The 22,890-nt window shown below is 38.4% G+C and overlaps 1 protein-coding gene across 1 annotated transcript in view; it reads right to left on the reverse strand.

The window, feature by feature from the left end:
• Positions 1-377: 377 nt before the first annotated feature.
• Positions 378-22,890, reverse strand: part of TppII (Tripeptidyl-peptidase II) — a 33,791-nt gene continuing 11,278 nt past the window's right edge. Inside the window, exons 12-25 of the mRNA XM_068770495.1 lie at positions 20,392-20,557; positions 19,585-19,751; positions 18,499-18,677; positions 17,142-17,359; positions 15,034-15,145; positions 14,214-14,336; positions 12,879-13,034; positions 5,956-6,044; positions 4,941-5,146; positions 4,393-4,504; positions 3,525-3,597; positions 3,044-3,129; positions 1,964-2,135; positions 378-808 (exon numbers count right to left, since the gene is read on the reverse strand). Of these exons, the coding sequence (XP_068626596.1) occupies positions 599-808; positions 1,964-2,135; positions 3,044-3,129; positions 3,525-3,597; positions 4,393-4,504; positions 4,941-5,146; positions 5,956-6,044; positions 12,879-13,034; positions 14,214-14,336; positions 15,034-15,145; positions 17,142-17,359; positions 18,499-18,677; positions 19,585-19,751; positions 20,392-20,557 (2,069 nt within the window). The 3' untranslated portion in view covers positions 378-598. The remainder of the gene's footprint in view (positions 809-1,963; positions 2,136-3,043; positions 3,130-3,524; positions 3,598-4,392; positions 4,505-4,940; positions 5,147-5,955; positions 6,045-12,878; positions 13,035-14,213; positions 14,337-15,033; positions 15,146-17,141; positions 17,360-18,498; positions 18,678-19,584; positions 19,752-20,391; positions 20,558-22,890) is intronic.

Below are 22,890 nucleotides of genomic sequence, written 5' to 3' on the forward strand. Positions count from 1 at the left end.
TGAGGTAGGTGTACAAACAAACAGGTTTCAATTGAATTAATAAATTATTTATATATGGCAAATGAAATTTCATTTATATTAACTTTTAACTTCCCTATTTGTTAATAGCAACAAGGTAATGCCCTTTGGACAAATAAATACATCGCTTAGGTTTTCTAGTGCTACCGGAACCGCTGTACCGCGTCTTAGGAAAGCAGAATGGGGGGTATAAAAACTGTTTCCTTAAGTATATATTTTTTTCAAATAGATTGGTCGCAAATATTATAATAAATGTATCAAGTGGGTCAACGAAGTAAAGGAAGCATTGACGGCAGACTGACGGTGCCTGGAAGTCGATTGTTTCCCACACCCCTTCCCCTCGTCTCGCCGACACCTAAGACGTGGTACAGCGGTATCGGTAGCATTATACAATATTGTGAAATGAATGAACGGTGTATATACAAAGGCTAAAGATCAATGAACTCATCAAATGCAAGGTGTTCAAATTGAATTTAGATTCAAGTGCTATACTAATGGATATATAACCAGATACCAACATAAATACATTCACTATGTACTGCACGAATGTACTGAATCGTACAATGTAAAAGGCTCTTACTCAGAAAGGCCTGTAGGCTGTAGGATACTTGATTGGCATGGAGGATGCGGTGAAGTCTCCGAGGTAATCCCAGCCAAGCTGACGGTAGGCCTGGATGAGCCGTTCCTCAACCTCCTTGGAGGGTCTCTCCTCCTGGATCTTGTTGAGGAGTTTGATCGCCCGACCCCATTGCTTTAGAGTGAAGCAATGCCACACGCCGTAATGTTGGACCTGGAAAAAGAGAGTACATCATGAACCCATAGTCTTCCTCATATATCGCCACGATACAGGTGCTGGGAGATATCCCTCAAACTTGATCATTTCACCTGTTCACCTAATATCGTAGAGCGCCTACCGAAGAGCTATTCATCTAGGTACTTTTAATTTGTAATATGACCCTTGTTATTGAAAGCCTCTGGTTCCAAATTCTGGTGAATTCAATTTTTATCTTATTTTTCTTCTACGTTATCTTTTTTCATTCCTTTGACATGAACTGACATTCTTCACTTGCAGATCTTTCTCGCATCTCCTTCCTTCATCTAAATTCTTATTTTAATTCTCACATTATTTTTATACTATATTTTTTTTGTATGTTACTACTATCTTTTGCATAAAAGCCTTACTATTAACACTTTGGTACCATAGGAAACCAGGAGTTCGTCAAACGCATAACAAACACTGTATTCAATATTCCTTATCAATTTGGTTCTAGATTCTCTTCTGGCTTGTTCCTGCGCTTCTTTATTCTTTGCTTTTCCTTGCTTCTTTTGATTTCTTTATTTTGTAGCTATATCTATACATTTTGCGTAGTACAACTCGTGGGTGAGTGAACATTTGCATGTCTGTGTGTTGTAGGTACTGTGCAAGCGAGACAGCACTAGGAATTAATGTTTGACGTACTATTGGTTGATTAAGCGTTCCCCGTAGTACTTATGCCTTGTTTTGGTTTCCTTTTGTTACAGACAGGACCACAATACTTGAAGAAAGAATCTTTTTTCCTGACTAACTCAAACTTGAGATGATGATGGACCTTCGAGGTACTTTGGTGACCTTATATTGAAAATCTACTTATTCAAGTAAGAAAAGGACCAATATATAGTTACTTCCGCCATGCAGCAGCATGCTGCAACTGCTGCTTACTTAGGATGGACTTCCGCAAAATAACGACTGAATCCATTAGATATCTAGCTCATTCAAGCTGCGAAGGTCTAAACATAACTCTAGAAAGGGTTCATCTAGAGCTCTTTTGGACATAAAGCCTTGATTTTAAGGCTCTTGATTAACGTGTTGGTGTCGTGCGTAAGTTATGCCTGTCGGAAGCCCTTTGAAGGTTTTATATCGTAAGCGAAAAGTGTAGAGGGCATCTCTACAAGATTTAATTTTTACCTTGGTGTCAGCCAGGTCGGCGAGACGGAGTAAGTCGTTTAGATTGCTGCGCAAGGAATCCGCGATCTTCTCCCGAGCTGCGGCACTGTGCGCAAGCGCATGCAGCCGGCACAAGGCGGCGCCGCGACGGCACAGCGCCTCCACCAGCCACCCTCTCTGTCGCTCCTGTTCCCTAATAACAACGTACACAACTTGTGTCAAACCTCAAGTGCTAATACAATTATATATATATATATATATATATATATATATATATATATATATATATATATATATATGGGTTAAGAATGTCAATTGCAATTTGATAGAATCTAGAATCTGAGTGAACTCTTATATCAACTAAATTACAATGGTTCTAAACGCATCCTAAGCCTACAACGAATTCAGACTGGTGTTTTTTATGGTTTTCACTTATAAAGAAACACTATAATAGTATTATATATTATGGTATTTTTTCATAATATTTAAAATGTATTAAGTGGTATTTTAGATCTGTTACATAAGATTATATTGTAATACCGTACAGTTGCCGACAAGTGTTACGAATTTTATGAAGCTTAACACTACAGTAAAATCTTACAGGCTTTATACCACTTTATTCATAACATGTTTAAGTATTATATAACACACACAATTAAAAAGTACTAATAAGAAGATTACACATACAAAGCAGAGTAATATAAAGCCTAGATAGATTACTTCTAGGAAGAAGAATAATCAATAGAATACAAATACAAGTAATATAAAAATTACGACTAGGATAGAGATTACGACTAGGATAGAGATTACGACTAGAATAGAGACTACGACTAGGATAGAGTTACGACTAGGATAGAGATTACGACTAGGATAGATATTACGACTAGGATAGAGATTACGACTAAGATAGAGATTACGACTAGGATAGATATTACGACTAGGATAGAGATTACGACTAGGATAGAGATTACGACTAGGATAGAGATTACGACTAGAAAAAAGTTTACGACTAGAAAAAAGTTCACGACTAGGAAAAAGATTGCGACTAGGATAACGATTACGACTATGAAGAAGATCCATGTCAGAAGTGGGAGGACTCACTGTTTAATCTTGGTGGCGTCGCTGCGGGTGTCGTTCTTCATGCCCAGGTACGCGAGCAACTTGTCCTGGTCGATCTGCTTTATCACCTGCGTTGTGATGAAGAACATGTCAATATTGGAAATACTTTCAAATATACAGGATGTTCGGTATGGTTTGAGAGTTTTGAAGCGATGAATGTAAAACATATTTTCTGTCAATAAACGTATGGTTCTCTCTAAACAAATATATTAAATCATTGTTCACTATCCATCGATACAACAGAAATAAAAATTAATACTATCATTTTATACATGATGATTAGAAACATGATTAATAGTTTTAAAGCTTTTTACTGATGAAACAGCTTCATATTCACTAAATTTTGGAACATATAACAAATAATTCCATATTTATTATATATTCCATATTATGTGGCCGATCATCATGGAGGTATTTGAGTGAGGCCTGTGCCTAGAGGTGGTGGTTCATAAAATCAAATTACCTTATCTGAAATAGCAATCAACTGTTCGCACCATGCCGTCGTCACGTCTGGATCTTCCGTTGCATTAGGTAATCTGTAATTATTTAAATTGTTTAATAATCGTACATGGCTATTGGAATTTTTTTATTTTTATACTCGTGAGGAAATTCTGCATGGTATACCATCCCCCCTCCGCTGCGTGGACAACGAATGGGTTATGCCGGATTCAAACCAGTTAAAACCCCACGATCTTGAACGCTTTTTTTAAGTAAGAAAAGGACCAATATTTAGCCACTTCCGCCAATGCAGTAATAGTCGTGCAATAAATGCACCGCCCGCCAGCCCGCTGATAAATGCGTATGCGGCAAACAATGCGAATTACACAACTACCACCGCTAAATCACTCAAAACGTGTTTCACCCCTCCACGGGGCATCTTCAGGAATAATGTTCCACCGATTAGTGCCAAACAAAGAGTCTTTACAAAGGTCGATTTGCAAAATCGGACAAGACAAGCAAGATCGGACCTTAACAGCAAAGAAATAAAGTCGATTGTCACACGGCATTTTCAGAATTAAAAGAAGTCTATAAACAGATCAAAAACCGTCCAAGAATGTTCGATGCCGTTTGCTGATTGGTCAATTGATAATAGGGAACTTTCTGGAACATGATACGTTCAATATAAGGTACAGCCAGCATGGACAGTGAGACGTATTTAAAATGTGATAAGCGATACTAACAACATTCTGGAAGCAAGGTTGAACTAATAAGAGAAAGGATTTCTGCAAATGTAATAAGTTTGAACACTCTGAAGGCGTCTTTTATCCAAGACCCTGTATAGCATCGTTTCCACATAAATACAGTCTTGCTTCAACATACAAATCACTTACTTCTTAGGATCAGTTGGAGAGTCCACGCTGTTCAGATACGCAACGTGAGTTCCTAGGTGGCCTGGATATTTCTCCAGCATTTCTTCATACAGCTGTTCCAGCTTATCACCCTCTGTAAATAAATATCGCATGAAAATATCACAGATCACAGACGATTATAAACCAAGAGGCTAATTCTAGATCTACATTCAAAATGCCCGCCAAGTTCGAAGATATTTAATCAATGTCATTTTAATGGAATCAGGCGTTACCTTGCGGAAGTCCATCCTAAGTAAGAAAAGGACCCATATATTGGTCCTTTTCTTACAATGTCTATTTGACCAACCTTCGCAATTTCTACTATTTGTATGAATTGTCTATCCATTTTTGGTAATGAAAACTGCTCCAACGATTTAATTATTAATTCAAGCTGGTTTTATTGGAGTATGTTGTATGTATGTATGTTTCTCCTTTAATTGAACTATTTGAGGTCTTGCTTGACTGTTTTTGACTTACTTCTGTATATTGCACTTCTTCATTGGAGAATTACACTTACAGACTTCACTTACCTAGCTTGGGAAGCCACGTGGCGACGAGGTCCCGATGAGCGTCTGCGTAATCTTCGTGTCTCCGGGCAGGAGCGGGAGGCCGTCTCGGAGGCTCGCACGGCGCCAAACGCAGCGAATATACGTCCACACGTCGCGCCAGCTCCTCCTTAGCGAAGGTCACAGTGCCGCTCAGCGTCTGCCCCACCGTCAGGCTCGACCGGCTCAACCTGAATAAGTTACGCTTATATCATCAGGATCTCCATAAAACTGGTTAAGCTGCAGGCCAGAACCTTAAGGCCCTAACGGCCATTTTGTATGTAAGCTGAGGAACTTTTTCTCTGCCACTTCAACATGCCAATTCGCTGCCCCACAATAACACTCAAGTAACTCAACCTGCACAAGTTACGCTTATATCATCTGGATCTCCATAAAACTGGTTAAGTTGCAGGCCAGAACCTCAAGGCCCCAGCGACCATTCTCTCTGTACGCTGTGGAACTTTCTCCCTGCCACTTCAACATGCCAATTCACTGCCTCCAATCACACTCTAATAACTCAACCTGTACAAGTAACACTTATATCATCAGGAAACCCATTGATGGGTATAGGCCTTCCCCATTAAACTGGTTGAAAGCGACGTTGATACAGAGACCAGAACCTAAAATCCACATCGGCCTATTTTCTCTGTACACCACGTAGCAGCTCGCTATCACTTCATCATGCCAATTCGCTGCCCCAGTCACACTAAATATACTCAACCTAAATTACGCACATATTCATCACTAATATAGATTTATAGGACCGGTTGGAAACGACATACAGCGCTTTGCGACCACCTGTTGTCAGTCCAGCTTGTGTGATCCGGGCTTGCCGAAACACTTGGTTAAAAAATATTTTTTAATTGTTAAACATCAATAAACGAATAATATCATAGTAAATTAGAAAGTCGCATACACAATGACCAGTCGTAGCTAACCCTTCATAGAGTAATGTATTTTTTGTTGTTGTGACTACGATAAGAAATAAAAAGTTAATTACTTGTCAGCTGCGACTGGAGCGAAGTAGAGTGGAAGAAGGGTACCGCTTGCAAGAGACGCAGAAGTGAACTTCTTACCGCCGGTGATGGCCTGAAATCACAACTACTGTAGTAAACCAGCACATGGTTCCTTGATTAGTCAAACACAGTTTTAGAGACGTTTGTGTTTGGCTACATTGAGGAAGTACTAGTTACCCCCTGAGGAATATGAATATGGTGATGGGAGGTCTTATACATCTAGACAGACAGAAATATAGGTAGATATATAGACAAACGTTAAGCCATCTATTCTTAAACATCTCGTGTGTGTCTTATCAATCATATCCTTTTCCGTTCCACTGTTAATATGCTTCAGGCGATGACGATAGTCTATGGCAGATCAAGATAAATCGACAAACGTGAAGCAGACTGTTCTTAAATATGTCGTATGCGTCTTGTCGATCACATTGTAACGTTGCAAGTTAACGTCCCATAAATCTTAGTTAAAATTTTAACCAAAAAAATATAATCACGAGAAACGTCTCATAAATCGCAATACAGCAAAAAATTGTTCAACCCTTAGCGGGTAACGGTACGTCTCAAGTGGCGTGGGGTCGTGGGAGCATGCTATTGGTTTAACGGATCTTTGTTTTTATAACAAAAATTCCAATGCGCCCGCGCACCAGCACACAAAGTTTACTCCAGTGCTCGGGAGAAGGATCCAGGCCTCGGTCGCGTTCACTAGCTAGGTGTCGTCTCACGCACCGACGCACACTCTTTGTGTCGGTTGCGTTCACCAGCTATGTGTCTACATACGCGCCGGGGCCAATTAGAATTTACGTTATAAATTCACGCCTTGGTCCTATTTATTCTCCGGGCATCATTTAGTTTACGCCACGACCTTTACATCGTCTCGCACCCCAAGGGGTAAGTGTTGAACAAATATTATAAAGACATCATTATTACGTAGCATTTATCTAAAAGTTAGAGCTCAACGTTTTGTCTGTGTCCATAGTTCCATCATTATGTATTCATTATCACTTTTCAATTTGTTTATTTATTTATCTCTTCTATTTTTGTTTTACATGCTTTACATTTTGTAACTCCGTTCTGACAGTAAACAATCACATCAACTGCTTTCGGTTTCTGCCCTTCCATCATCGCAAGCCATCTCCGGGTTTACTGTCAGCGGAGCAATATGTACATATACTTATATATGTATATCATAACTGTGACATTTATTCACAGGTGCGAGTTTAATGCTTCGAGATTTACACTGCAAAGTTTATACTACGAGTTTTATACTGCGACTTTTAGACTGCAAGGTTTATACTGCAAAGTTTACACTGCAAGTTTACGCTGCGAGTTTTACGCTGCGACTTTGATACTACGACTTTTATGCTGCGAGTCTTAGACAGCAAGGTTAACACTGCAAAGTTTACATTGCAAGATTTATGCTGCAAGTTTTATGCAGCAAGTTTTATACTGCAAGTTTCATACTACGAGTTTTACACTGTTGAAATTATATCACCGTGCACCGGAACCGACACATACTGCAACCTACCGGCGCTCCCTGCTCTCGACTTGCTGCCGCCTGACCAGTCCTGGGAGATCGTGCAGCTGCCTACCACTACCATCAGGGGAGTACCGAACTGCGGTGCAAAATTAGACCAGGCCTTCTGCCCACTACCCTCAGTTAAATAATTAAATACATATATATTTTTCTTTGTGTGGCCTTTTTTTATTGCCAGCAACTATTTCCTTCAACCGGCACACTGGCGCCCTTAACGTGGTATTAAAAGGTCTGATTTTGCATTGTAGTGTAGTTATGTGATTGTTTTTTTTATTTAATTAATTTTGTAAAACGTTATTTTTGCCTTTTCTACTGCCAGCAACTGAAGTGTACATCCTTCACTTAAAAAAGTTTTTGTTTAGTTTAACATACATTTTGTTCTTATGTTGTAACTTTTTTTGCTTCTGCTATTTTTTCATAGGACCGTACACATTAGTTGCAGTTATACGCATCATTTTCATATTTTTTGTGTTATTTTTTTTAATTCTTATACTAGCAACCATAACGTTCGTTAGTGAATTTGTAACAGAACGGAGTAGATTGAGTAGAATACTTGTTCAACACCTTCCTTATTGTGGTGCATGTAATTTTTTCTTCTTTCTCTCTTTACCAATTTATAAAAGTAGGTTAAACATGGCGCTATTGTTAACAACTTACGTAAACAAATCGCTACACTGGGTCCTCTTTTTCCTTCTGAGGATGTTTTATACTAATAGAGCCAATTAAATTTCGGACGATTCTGATAGCGCAGAAGACGTGCTTGTTAAGACATACGTTATTCTTGATTCTTTATATGAAATGTATAATTAAAAATAATTCTCTCTTAGTGTATGTATTAGAAAACATAGCCGGTAAAAATGTTGGAACATGGCACATAAAGGATTTAAAAATAATAGGTTTGAATAAATAATAAACATAATGCGACACAACATAAACTGAAGCATTACCATTAACCGCGTAATATTTCGTTTGGGTTATTAGAATGAATCTATAACCTTCATAATTGTTTGGTCGCGTTAGTAATCCTTATAATGATTACTATTGCTAGTTTGTTTGCGAGAAGTATGAAAGAATGAGTTTAAAAGGATAAAAATGAAATTGTTATCAATAAGTTCGGATTTTATTTCCTTTAAATGAAATAAAATCCTTCGGTGACGCGCGGGGTAATGTAACGTTGCAAGTTAACGTCCCATAAATCTTAGTTAAAATTTTAACCAAAAAAATATAATCACGAGAAACGTCTCATAAATCGCAATACAGCAAAAAATTGTTCAACCCTTAGCGGGTAACGGTACGTCTCAAGTGGCGTGGGGTCGTGGGAGCATGCTATTGGTTTAACGGATCTTTGTTTTTATAACAAAAATTCCAATGCGCCCGCGCACCAGCACACAAAGTTTACTCCAGTGCTCGGGAGAAGGATCCTGGCCTCGGTCGCGTTCACTAGCTAGGTGTCGTCTCACGCACCGACGCACACTCTTTGTGTCGGTTGCGTTCACCAGCTATGTGTCTACATACGCGCCGGGGCCAATTAGAATTTACGTTATAAATTCACGCCTTGGTCCTATTTATTCTCCGGGCATCATTTAGTTTACGCCACGACCTTTACATCGTCTCGCACCCCAAGGGGTAAGTGTTGAACAAATATTATAAAGACATCATTATTACGTAGCATTTATCTAAAAGTTAGAGCTCAACGTTTTGTCTGTGTCCATAGTTCCATCATTATGTATTCATTATCACTTTTCAATTTGTTTATTTATTTATCTCTTCTATTTTTGTTTTACATGCTTTACATTTTGTAACTCCGTTCTGACAGTAAACAATCACATCAACTGCTTTCGGTTTCTGCCCTTCCATCATCGCAAGCCATCTCCGGGTTTACTGTCAGCGGAGCAATATGTACATATACTTATATATGTATATCATAACTGTGACATTTATTCACAGGTGCGAGTTTAATGCTTCGAGATTTACACTGCAAAGTTTATACTACGAGTTTTATACTGCGACTTTTAGACTGCAAGGTTTATACTGCAAAGTTTACACTGCAAGTTTACGCTGCGAGTTTTACGCTGCGACTTTGATACTACGACTTTTATGCTGCGAGTCTTAGACAGCAAGGTTAACACTGCAAAGTTTACATTGCAAGATTTATGCTGCAAGTTTTATGCAGCAAGTTTTATACTGCAAGTTTCATACTACGAGTTTTACACTGTTGAAATTATATCACCGTGCACCGGAACCGACACATACTGCAACCTACCGGCGCTCCCTGCTCTCGACTTGCTGCCGCCTGACCAGTCCTGGGAGATCGTGCAGCTGCCTACCACTACCATCAGGGGAGTACCGAACTGCGGTGCAAAATTAGACCAGGCCTTCTGCCCACTACCCTCAGTTAAATAATTAAATACATATATATTTTTCTTTGTGTGGCCTTTTTTTATTGCCAGCAACTATTTCCTTCAACCGGCACACTGGCGCCCTTAACGTGGTATTAAAAGGTCTGATTTTGCATTGTAGTGTAGTTATGTGATTGTTTTTTTTATTTAATTAATTTTGTAAAACGTTATTTTTGCCTTTTCTACTGCCAGCAACTGAAGTGTACATCCTTCACTTAAAAAAGTTTTTGTTTAGTTTAACATACATTTTGTTCTTATGTTGTAACTTTTTTTGCTTCTGCTATTTTTTCATAGGACCGTACACATTAGTTGCAGTTATACGCATCATTTTCATATTTTTTGTGTTATTTTTTTTAATTCTTATACTAGCAACCATAACGTTCGTTAGTGAATTTGTAACAGAACGGAGTAGATTGAGTAGAATACTTGTTCAACACCTTCCTTATTGTGGTGCATGTAATTTTTTCTTCTTTCTCTCTTTACCAATTTATAAAAGTAGGTTAAACATGGCGCTATTGTTAACAACTTACGTAAACAAATCGCTACACTGGGTCCTCTTTTTCCTTCTGAGGATGTTTTATACTAATAGAGCCAATTAAATTTCGGACGATTCTGATAGCGCAGAAGACGTGCTTGTTAAGACATACGTTATTCTTGATTCTTTATATGAAATGTATAATTAAAAATAATTCTCTCTTAGTGTATGTATTAGAAAACATAGCCGGTAAAAATGTTGGAACATGGCACATAAAGGATTTAAAAATAATAGGTTTGAATAAATAATAAACATAATGCGACACAACATAAACTGAAGCATTACCATTAACCGCGTAATATTTCGTTTGGGTTATTAGAATGAATCTATAACCTTCATAATTGTTTGGTCGCGTTAGTAATCCTTATAATGATTACTATTGCTAGTTTGTTTGCGAGAAGTATGAAAGAATGAGTTTAAAAGGATAAAAATGAAATTGTTATCAATAAGTTCGGATTTTATTTCCTTTAAATGAAATAAAATCCTTCGGTGACGCGCGGGGTAATGTAACGTTGCAAGTTAACGTCCCATAAATCTTAGTTAAAATTTTAACCAAAAAAATATAATCACGAGAAACGTCTCATAAATCGCAATACAGCAAAAAATTGTTCAACCCTTAGCGGGTAACGGTACGTCTCAAGTGGCGTGGGGTCGTGGGAGCATGCTATTGGTTTAACGGATCTTTGTTTTTATAACAAAAATTCCAATGCGCCCGCGCACCAGCACACAAAGTTTACTCCAGTGCTCGGGAGAAGGATCCTGGCCTCGGTCGCGTTCACTAGCTAGGTGTCGTCTCACGCACCGACGCACACTCTTTGTGTCGGTTGCGTTCACCAGCTATGTGTCTACATACGCGCCGGGGCCAATTAGAATTTACGTTATAAATTCACGCCTTGGTCCTATTTATTCTCCGGGCATCATTTAGTTTACGCCACGACCTTTACATCGTCTCGCACCCCAAGGGGTAAGTGTTGAACAAATATTATAAAGACATCATTATTACGTAGCATTTATCTAAAAGTTAGAGCTCAACGTTTTGTCTGTGTCCATAGTTCCATCATTATGTATTCATTATCACTTTTCAATTTGTTTATTTATTTATCTCTTCTATTTTTGTTTTACATGCTTTACATTTTGTAACTCCGTTCTGACAGTAAACAATCACATCAACTGCTTTCGGTTTCTGCCCTTCCATCATCGCAAGCCATCTCCGGGTTTACTGTCAGCGGAGCAATATGTACATATACTTATATATGTATATCATAACTGTGACATTTATTCACAGGTGCGAGTTTAATGCTTCGAGATTTACACTGCAAAGTTTATACTACGAGTTTTATACTGCGACTTTTAGACTGCAAGGTTTATACTGCAAAGTTTACACTGCAAGTTTACGCTGCGAGTTTTACGCTGCGACTTTGATACTACGACTTTTATGCTGCGAGTCTTAGACAGCAAGGTTAACACTGCAAAGTTTACATTGCAAGATTTATGCTGCAAGTTTTATGCAGCAAGTTTTATACTGCAAGTTTCATACTACGAGTTTTACACTGTTGAAATTATATCAACTTTCACCGGAACCATCACATCCTGCTACCTACCGGCGCTCCCTGCTCTCGACTTTCTGCCGCCTGACCAGTCCTGGAAGATCGTGCGGCTGGCTACCACCACCATCAGGGGAGTACCGAGCTGCGATGTAAAATTAGACCAGGCCTTCTGCCCACTACCCTTAGATAATTAAACACATACATATTTTTCTTTGTGTGCTTTTTTTGTCGCCATCTACTACTACCCTTTTATTAAATATATATTATATATTCATCTCCTTATAACGGCACAACATCCTCCTCTGTTTACACGCACATATACTTCAAGCGATGACTATAGTGTACGGCTGAACGTGATATATAGAGAAACGTTAAGCCATCTATTCTTAAGCATCTCGTGTGCGTCTTGCCAGTCACATCCTCTTCCATTTCACTGTTCATATGCTTCAGACGATGACGATAGTGTACGGCAGATCGAGATAAATCGACAAACGTGAAGCAGACTGTTCTTAAATATCTCGTATGCGTCTTGTTGATCACTTCCTCCTCTGTTTCAACACATATACGCTTCAAGTGATGATAATAGTGCACGGCTGAACGTGATATATAGAGAAACGTTAAGCAGTCTGTCCTCAAACATCTCGTGTGCGTCTTTTTAATCGCGTGCTCAACTGTTTCGCAGCCCATATGCTTCATGCTGACGATAGTGTATGGCGGAACGGTTTAAATACACAAACGTCAAACCGTCTATTCTTAAATATCTCGTGTGCGTCTTTTATACATCATACATAGATCATACATACGAAGCGATATTTAACAGTAGGCATATACTCAATGCAATGTACATATTTAGGTGTGTGTTACCACCAGTTCCACTAATAAAGATGAGTACCTGGGCCTGGGAGCAGTAGACGTCTAGGGTGATGGGCTGCGGCAGCCGCTGCTGCACCACCACAGGCAGCTCCTGCAGCTTCTCCAGCAGCGCGCGGTTGTCGTGACGCACGTTCAGACGTAGCACGTAGTCTCCCTTCTCCAGCTTCACCGAGTACTGGCACAAACAAGATGCTTTGAATAACATCAGACCACTGGTTCTTTTCAGATCCGTGGTCTCCGGACGTCCACGCACAAGGGGGAGCATACATTAAGGTAATGTAAATAAAAATAAATAAGAAAAATAATGAAAGTACATTGAAAATGTAAAATTGCAAGAATTGTGGCAACGAATTTGAGATGGTATGTCAATGAAATATCAACAAATGCTGTGAGAATCATTAATAATGTGAAGGATGAAAGAAGGAAGATAATAAAGTGTGATAGACAAGAGAAGGAGTGTGCATTAATAGAAGAAAAAAATTATTTGGTATCTAAGTACATGTCTTAAAAATATGATAGAGCGAATGAGAGATCCCCAAAAACAGGGGCCATGAAAAAGGCTGACAGACTGTGGGAGACCGCGTTTCTGTGCTGAAAGCCATCTGGTAACACTGGTTGTTACACGGAACACAATTCTAGTTGTACGATGTGTGATTATGATGTCCACAGCTGGGCATTGGCCTGCACCTTAGATATTCTATAGTACTGGTTGTAAGCGACCTGAGTTTATCAGCGAACATAAGATTTGTTTATCTTGTGCAGTGAATCCCAAAGTGTCTATATCGACCCCTAGGGGTCTATGACGACCTGCAAGGGGTCTACGTCAGCGAAAAAAATTTGGGGGTCCATGAAATGAAAATGGGGTTCACGATAGTGGATGTCAACACATACACTGATAGTACCTATTTACTTACATCATACTATCTTATAATATCTGGACATCATTAGCAGAGGAGATTTAAGATACACCCTTCCTTCTCACTAAAAATATTGACTTATTGCTTATGTTATTATATTTATAGTTTATTTAATGTTACATATGGTTTTACATAACAGATACAAAATTTTATTTTAAGTAGTTTTAATTTAATTTCAATCAATAAATGTATAAATTAACATGTGTTTTTACTTTAAGTTTTTAACACTAAACTTCACTACAGTTAGAAATTTACAGGAAATCAATATAAGGTAAGTAGGGGGTCTACCAAATACGGAAAAACATGGCAAGGGGTCTACGACACAAAAAAGTTTGGTGAACTCTGATCTAGGAAGGGTTTTTTCTGCGTCGTGACGATTAAATAATAATTATTTGAGATATAAAAATAGAATCAACCTATGGAAAGATAAAAAATACCTTAGACGGATAAGCATCTCCGACAGCCATGAGCTGCTTGCAGCTGTTATAGAGCATCCACATCTGCGACTCATACTCCGACTCGTACAGCATGTCGCACAGAAGCGACACTATCGGTGACACCTGGTACGAACAACCAAATAAACTTTATTTCATACTAGCTTCGATCAACTTCGTGTGGAAATTATCAAAAAAAATAGTTTTTTTAAAAGTTGCCTAAATTACCACTTATTACATCGACTATCTGATAGTAATAAGTCACGTCAACATAAAATCGGTCCAACCATTTCAGAGTAGCCGGAACAAACAGATAGACATAAAAATTTTAAACAATGTAATTTTGATATAATTTATCTATTTCTTTAATTTTCAATCGTTTGTGTTCTCAGTCTTGCTTTAAGCGGTGGTTTATTCAGGGTGTCTGCGTGTGTCCGTGAGTATTTGCAAGTTTCTGTAAGTGTCTTTAAGAATCTTAGTTTTTGTATCTGTATGTGTAGGCAAATTGTTTGCACGTGTATGTTTGTGTCTGGATATTCTGTGCACATTTGTGTTTTGTGTGTGTTTTTGTCTGTGAGTGTCTGCGAGTATCTGCGAGTATCTGCGAGCATCTGCGAGTATCTGCAAGTATCTGCAAGTGTCTGCGAGTGTCTGCGAGTGTCTGTGAGAGTCTAAGCGCCTATGAGTGTCTGTATATACCTATGTAAGTCACTATGAAAGGTAGTTGTAAAATAACTGTGCCTTTACCCATGACATTTATTATTAAATCGATCTCTGTGAAAAATCTATCTTGTGATATTGTAATTCGTGTGTAAGCTCTTACCTCTGTTGCTTTAGCTATGTGGAAGTTGTAGGTGTTGATCAGCTGGTATATCTGTCTGCCGGGCGGTATGACGTCACGCGCCTTCAGAGGTGCTATCTTGGACTCAGCCGGCCTGCGGTTACCATACAACATTAGTATCGTAGCAATTCGTACAAAACAACACTTAAAACATTATTTGTTACATTAAGATGTGTATTCAAGTATGCATTTACATGAGCTTTTGAAGCGTTGATTATTTTAACATTACAAGTACTTATTTATTTATTTAATTTATTTGAGATAAACAGTAATAAAAGGAAGTAAGAAAGTACAAACTTAGAAGCTTAGACATATAAAATTAGTTACCTTATAACTATCTCACTAAAAACATTTAATGATTTATGGTCAAACAATGACAGAACAAGTAAAAACATTAATAAACAGGGATCAAAGATTATGTTTTATATACTTATATTATGTTTGTTTATATATCTATATTATATCTATATTATGGTTTAAACTGCATTGTATGTACTCAATAATTTCGAACGAAATTGTCTTTTAAAAGATACAAGAGGGCATGAGAATATATCAATATCACTAATATATGAATTGTGGAGGTCACACATTCTGTATAAGGATGCACGTTTACCGATATTTGTCTTAGCCGTTGATAAAAAAAGAGAGATCTAGAACGCGTTCTTGCTGCAGGAATTCGAAAGTTTACCTCTAACAACAGTTCCGAACATGTAGTAAGCTATTACCAGGTCGGAATGCTGGTCTGCTCGGCCAGAAACTCAATATTTTTTATTTGAAATGTAATTTAACAATTTAGCACATGTACATTATAATATCAATCATGTAAATGAGTCAACAAACCAAGTTCCAAATAATTCGATCAAAAACGAAAACTTTTAAATGTCCATGTGCTTGTATACATAAGCAGTACATACCTAAATGCTACTTATTAGTACTAATACGTTTCCTGTGCGCTTATATAAGTCACCCGTGCATGCATATTCATACCCCGTGTGTACATATTCATGCTCCATATGTGCAGATACATACATGTTAAGGAGGTGTTCTGTGTGTGACTATTAACCCCACGTGTTCGTATACTTGACACGTATGTGCATATTCATGCTCCATGTGTGCAAATGCGTACTTTTTATGGACGTGAGCTGTGTGATTGAATTGGTAACCCGTGTATAGATATGCGTGACACGTGTGTGCATAATTATGCTCCATGCGTGCAAATGCGTACTTGTTACGGACATGTCCTCTGTGTAATTAGTAACCCGTGTGCACGTATTCATGCTCCATATGTGCAGATACATACATGTTGACGTGTTCTGTGTGAGATTATAAACCCACGTATGTGTGACTCGTATGCGCGTATTCATTCCACACGTGCACGTATATGTGACCCGTGTATATGTATTCATGTACTGCTGTACTTTTTACGGACGTCAGCTGTGTAATTGAATTAGTGACCCGTGTAAAGATTTGCGTGACTCGTATGCGCGTATTCATGCTCCACGTGCTCGTATACTTAACCCGTGTGTGCGTATTCATGCTCCATGTGTGCAGATAACTACTTGTTACGGACGAGAGATGTTTGATTGTATTAGTGAGCCGTGTGCGCGTATTCATGCGCCACGTGCTCGTATATTTGACCGGTGTGTGCGTATTCATGCTCCATGCGTGCAAATGCGTACTTATTACGGACGTGAGCTGTGTGATTGAATTGGTGACCCGTGTATAGATATGCTTGACTCGTGTGCGTGTATTCATGCCCCACGTGTTCGTATACTTGACACGTATGTGCGTATTCATACTCCATATGTGCAAATGCGTACTTAAGCAAGAAAAAGACCAATATTTAGCCACTTCCGCATATTCAGTGGTAGTCATTCAATAAAATGCACCGCCCGCCAGCCCGCTGATAAATGCGTATGCGGCAAACAATGCGAATAACACAACCGCCGTGGCGATATAAGTATGGGTGACCCGTGTGCGCGTATTCATGCCCCATGTGCTCGTATACATGACCCGTGTGTGCAATATGCACGCTCCTTGTACGAATATACGGTTCTGCATGTATGCGGCGCGTGTGTATGTATATATACCTGTAGACAGGCTCGCTGTGCTTGAGCTGCGCGACTGGCTGCACGTCCTGCAGCCGCAGCGCTGACAGCATCACGCAGCCCAGCCCCTGGGGTCCACCCATCCACAGCTGGTGACCGAAGTCCGGTTTCAGACCGTGGAACTCGACCGTGTAATCCACCGCCAGGTCGCCGATATTAGCCCAGTACTTAGCTATCACCACCTCCAGGAGTACTCCGCCCTAGAACATTTAAAATATTTTTTGTTTAAATTATATTTTGGAACCAAGAGAAAGACATACGTGACACATACGCGGTAAATATTGCACATCGACCTTAGGAAAGAGACAATCGGCTAATTTCGGCTTCAAAGAGCGTTAGGACTGTTTGCATTTCGTGCGACAGAGATACACTTATACCTAACTTTGCGTCGTGGTTACGTTCCAAAAAAACACGACGCAAATTGAAACGCCACAAAGAGAATTAAGATTTTCTATAGCAAACCATAGATCGAAGATATGTTCCAGGGTTACGAAAATACTACTTTTTAAAAAGAAAATTAAGCAAAGTAAGCATATAAAAAACAAAAATAGTATAACTCTGCCAATAAATAAATTGGAATATTATTTAACTTTTTTGTAACCAGAAACAACACGTAAAAATTTATATAAATTTATTACTCCCTTTTAAAAAAAGCACAACACACTACTTAATTGAAACTGAACTCTTTAAAATTAGCAAAACAAAATGAAAATAAAACTGTTTTCAAATCGCGTTGAATTTTAGTTAGGGAATCCCCGAGTTTTGATGGCATGGCGCAATTAGAAACAAAAGTGCTGCCGTTTTTCAGAAAAAAAAAGGAAAATAAAAAAAAAAGGACTCGAACCCAAAACAACGCAACCACGAAAATAAGTACTAATTAGGCAACGACGCAACTTCGATAAAAACGCAAAACGAAACGCAAAGCGAGGTTTTGGTGTAACGCTTTACGAAGCCGAAATTAGCCGATGTCTCTGTAGGAGTAGTGGTAGTACTGCAGCTTTTTGTTAATGTTGACCGCAACTCCGTTCGCAGTTATAATGAGCGCGGAGACTCAACAGCGCGATGCAAACTTTTGTTGCGTCTACTGTGGCGCCATCTGTCATCTATCCGTTTCATTGCCGCCGCCGCCGCGATACGATAGACGGACACGTGGGTAAGAGCTCGTTGCGTGTTTCGAGGCGCGGTCCAACGGCGGAACGGTTAGTTTCACTTAAAACGTATAGAACTTGTATCTAAAAAAATTATATTTATTTACGCAAAGTGTTTGCAAGTATGGAAAGCGCTTATGTATGAATTTTCATTTGATATGTTATTGTAATATCGAAGTGTTACTACTGACCACGAGCTGGAATGGCAGAAGTGTGGGCGCTTCGGCGGTCACGTTGACCATCTTCTGTGTCTCGTGCGATCGGCAGCTACGGTGCGAGAGCAGCTGCATCGTGTGCACCAGGAACCGCCCCGAACGCTCCCTGTCCGACGTGCTCAGTCGGAGCACCGCCCAAGTCGCCTCAGGAGGCGCTGCAAGCGATACTTAACTTTATCTCACCATTATAAAGTATATTATGCATATGTGCAACACTTCGTTAATAGAAAAAAAATTACAAATTTGATCGTAGGGATCGCGTGTTCGGTCAGTCGCTTGTGGCACAAATTTTTATCACGTGTCTGACTCGTGACTTACGTTTATGGCTCAAATTTTTCACCATGTGTCATACACGTGGCTTTCGTTTATAGGACAAATTTATCAGAATGAGTCAGACTCGTGGCCTTTATTTATGACACAAATTTATCACGAGTCAGACTCGTGACTTTCGTTTATGGCTCAAATTTTTCACCATGTGTCATACACGTGGCTTTCGTTTATAGGACAAGTTTATCAGAATGAGTCAGACTCGTGGCCTTTGTTTATGACACAAACTTATCATAATGAGTCAGAGTCGTGGCTTTCGTTTATGACACAAATTTCTCACAAGGAGTCAGGCTCGTGGCTTCCGTTTATGGCACAAATTTTTCACGTGTCATACTCGTGACTTTCGTTTATAGGACAAATTTATCACAACGAGTCAGGCTCGTGGCTTTCGTTTATGGCACAAATTAATCACAACGAGCCACACTTGTGGCCTTTGTTTGACACAAATTTATCACGAGTCAGACTCATGACTTTCGTTTATGGCACAAATTTATCCCAACGAGTCAAACTCATGGCTTTCGTTTATAGGACAAATTTATCACAAGGAGTCAGGCTCGTGGCTTTCGTTTATGGCACAAACTTATCATAATGAATCAGAGTCGTGGCTTTCGTTTATGACACAAATTTATAACGAGTCAGGCTCGTGGCTTTCGTTTATGACACAAATTTATCACAACGAGTCAAACTCGTGGTTCTAGACCAAAAGGTCAAGATTCAAAGTCGATTGTCGTTTACCTATAACGAAGTGTCGTTTGATGGTGGCGGGCTTGAATAGTACGTCCTTCTCCGAGAACTGTGGGCACGCTGGTCCGCGCAGCGCCAACGGCTGCGGTTGTAGCACAGTGATCGCCACGCGGAACACAGGACCCTTCTCCACGCACGACACGTCGTAAGCGTCGATACTGGAAACGATAACTTGGGTAAGACAAATATACATAAATAATCGATGAACAATATCTAAACAGCAGAATTTAGGGGTGGTCATAATTCCCCCCAAAAACCAAACTGTACAGTCTTCGCATTGACTGGAAACTCTCATGGATTGGGGTTCTGGTGTATCAGGATACATCAAGTCTGACCAAGCTGATCGAAAGTGGCCTCCGTCCTACCAATATGTACTCCACTTGAGCTTCCTTATCAAACTATTTTTAAGAAAATGGTTAAGAATCATATACTAGACCTATGATTACCTATTTATTTACATTTTTTGTACACCATAGACATTAACTACAAAAGAAATCATATAGAGCTATTACAGGCGGTCTCCAGACAACCTTGGGATGGAGATAGGGACATGAAGGAAGAGAGCGATTTAAATATATATATATATATATATATATATATATATATATATAATACGAATAAATAACAGATGCCATAAAATAAGAGAAGCCAAGCAACATGGTCTAGTTCACCACTGAGTCACAGGAGTCTCTCTTTCTTTGAGTTTAAACCTGGGTAGATACTCAGCAAGTCCCCCTTGCCCTCTGTATGAAGAGCTTCGTAGTCGAAGCCATGAAACTAGAAGGTATGATTTATTACCTGGCGTGGTGTGCCCCGGGCGGTAGGCCTGCGGTGTGCAAACGCAGGGCCAGCGCTCTGGACGCATTCATAAGCTCGAGATGCGCAGGCGCAGACACCCAACTGGCCCCGCAGGCCAGCGCCAACCGTATACCGAACTCGATCTGCTTGGGAATGACCGACTTGTCTGCAACACGCATCACGCTACATACGTTTTTTTGTATCTATTCTCAACTAAAACAATCTTACAACTACAATATACATACATGAATTATAATTACAAATAGAAATCGACTCTAAAATACACTAAAATAAATCATAAAATTGCACAAATTATTTCTCTTTTTTTTTCCCTTAACAAATGTTGATTAGTTATAGATATAAGTTTTAAACGGGTTTAATGTATAGTTCAGGGTTGACCAAACTGAGGCTCTTTGAACGATTACTTTCGGCTCCGATTGATAGTTAAATTATTGCAATATTTAAATTTATATAACCCATGTCTGCTCCTGGGAAATTAAAAGAAAATAATGGTGTGAATAATAATTATTATTATTCCACAAAAAAATTAACGAAATCAAAACACCGATCATAATTAACTAACCGGCATCTTAAGTATTATTAGGAGTGCTGTCATATACGTGTGCTTAATATATTTAATTTCAATACACATATTATGTACTTTTATTATAATCATTTTAAAATTTGAAAAATGGGTCGCACTATCAAAGAGCTTACTCCTGCTACAGCTCATTTGCTCCCATTTACTGTATGATACACCATATTCAAAAATTCAATAGTTTCTGAAATAATATATGACTTACAGCATAGTAGGAGCTAAATTACGTCAGCGGCGCATCGAATAGGGGAATCCCTCGCTAGAGCGCTCTACATTTGTTGGCTTGTGATTGGCTGCCAGTTTAATTGGCTTAAAATTGTTTTAAGAATCAATATTAGTATAGGCTGTGTTTCATATATATATGTGGAGTTCTACTTGGAACTTTGTGTTGTTATTACATCCAAGACCTACCGGCTCTAGGCGAATCCCACAAAAAAAAATCAAAATTCAGATTACTATATATAAGTAATTGTTGTTTAGTATCTATCTCTGAGACTTCTGTCTGAGCAATACATTCACCTTTAAATGCAATGAAAAGTAATGTCAATGTGAACGCGCCTTAATTTTTACAAATGGCGCCAAATGTCACTGTGCTTTGACATTTATAATGTAGATATATAATTTTCTATAGATAAATATATACATGTATACATTTATATATACTTATTATGTATATATATATATAGTAAACATATTTTTATACAAGATTTAAACTCGTGTCGTCCACTTTCGAATTGCCGCCCTTTACAAACAGATTGCCCCATTGGAGCGTGGGCCCCACGTTGGGAAACACTGTATTACGTAGTTTATTTATTATTAACTAATATTTTGTCTATTTCTTAAAACCTAATCATGTTAATAATACATAATACATGTAAGTTGCTTGAAGTTTCATATATATATGTATTTGTGTGTCATTTCATATGTATATGTGTGTATATAAATTAACAGTGTGTTGTTTGTGTGTAATGTATACCATATACAGGCTGTCACACTACCTTCGGATCAAACATAACTCAGGAGTAAGAGAGGGGGACTTTAAACTTTACATTTTACTCTCAAGTACATTCAGACAGTTTTTGTGTATTTATCGAGATATATTCTGATGTGAAATTGATATCACAACTTACTAACATTGACCAACATTATGACTAAAAGTAATTACGAATAAATTAAAATTACTAATATAAAGTATGGTACTCGCGGAAATCTATATACATTTAAACTTTGTACCACAATTACTTCAGTACATTTCATACAGATGGACATGATTAAATCATACGTTGACAAAACATACCGCATAGACACAGATGTGCCACTAGACCAAGCTTTTCAGTAACCTTGTCTCCGTAGCCTATGAGTTGAAAAAAAATCATTTATATGCTAATGGCAACACTGGCCAAATATTTAGTAGCCTATGACTTTACAAAAAATCATTTAAGTACTAATGACAACACTGGCTAGATATTTCGAAGCCTACGAGTTGAAAAAAATCATTTACATGCTAATGACAACACTGGCCAAATATTTCGTAGCCTATGAGTTTAAAAAAATTATTTAGATACTACTAACAACATTGGCTAGACATTCATTAGCCTATGAGTTGAAAAAAAATCATTTACAAACTAATGACAACACTGGTAAGATATTTCGTAGCCTATGAGTTGGAAAAAAAAACAATTATGTACTAATGACAAACACTGGCTAGACATATGATGTTGACAGCTATAAAAAACACTCACACTTAATGTTATTTTAATAAAAATGACTTCCTGTATGTATGGCAACCACTGAACATTGAGTAGTGTTCCGTACAATTCGACTATTATTTTTTATAATTTTAGTTATATACATAGAAGGTTTTTGTGAATAAATTGAAAAATTGCAAGGAAATATTTACT

The sequence above is a fragment of the Battus philenor genome, unplaced genomic scaffold (assembly GCF_028537555.1).
Source record: "Battus philenor isolate CCGP_79_NKW_IND1 unplaced genomic scaffold, ilBatPhil1.0.hap1 SCAF_3, whole genome shotgun sequence".
Classification (NCBI taxonomy): Eukaryota; Metazoa; Arthropoda; class Insecta; order Lepidoptera; family Papilionidae; genus Battus; species Battus philenor.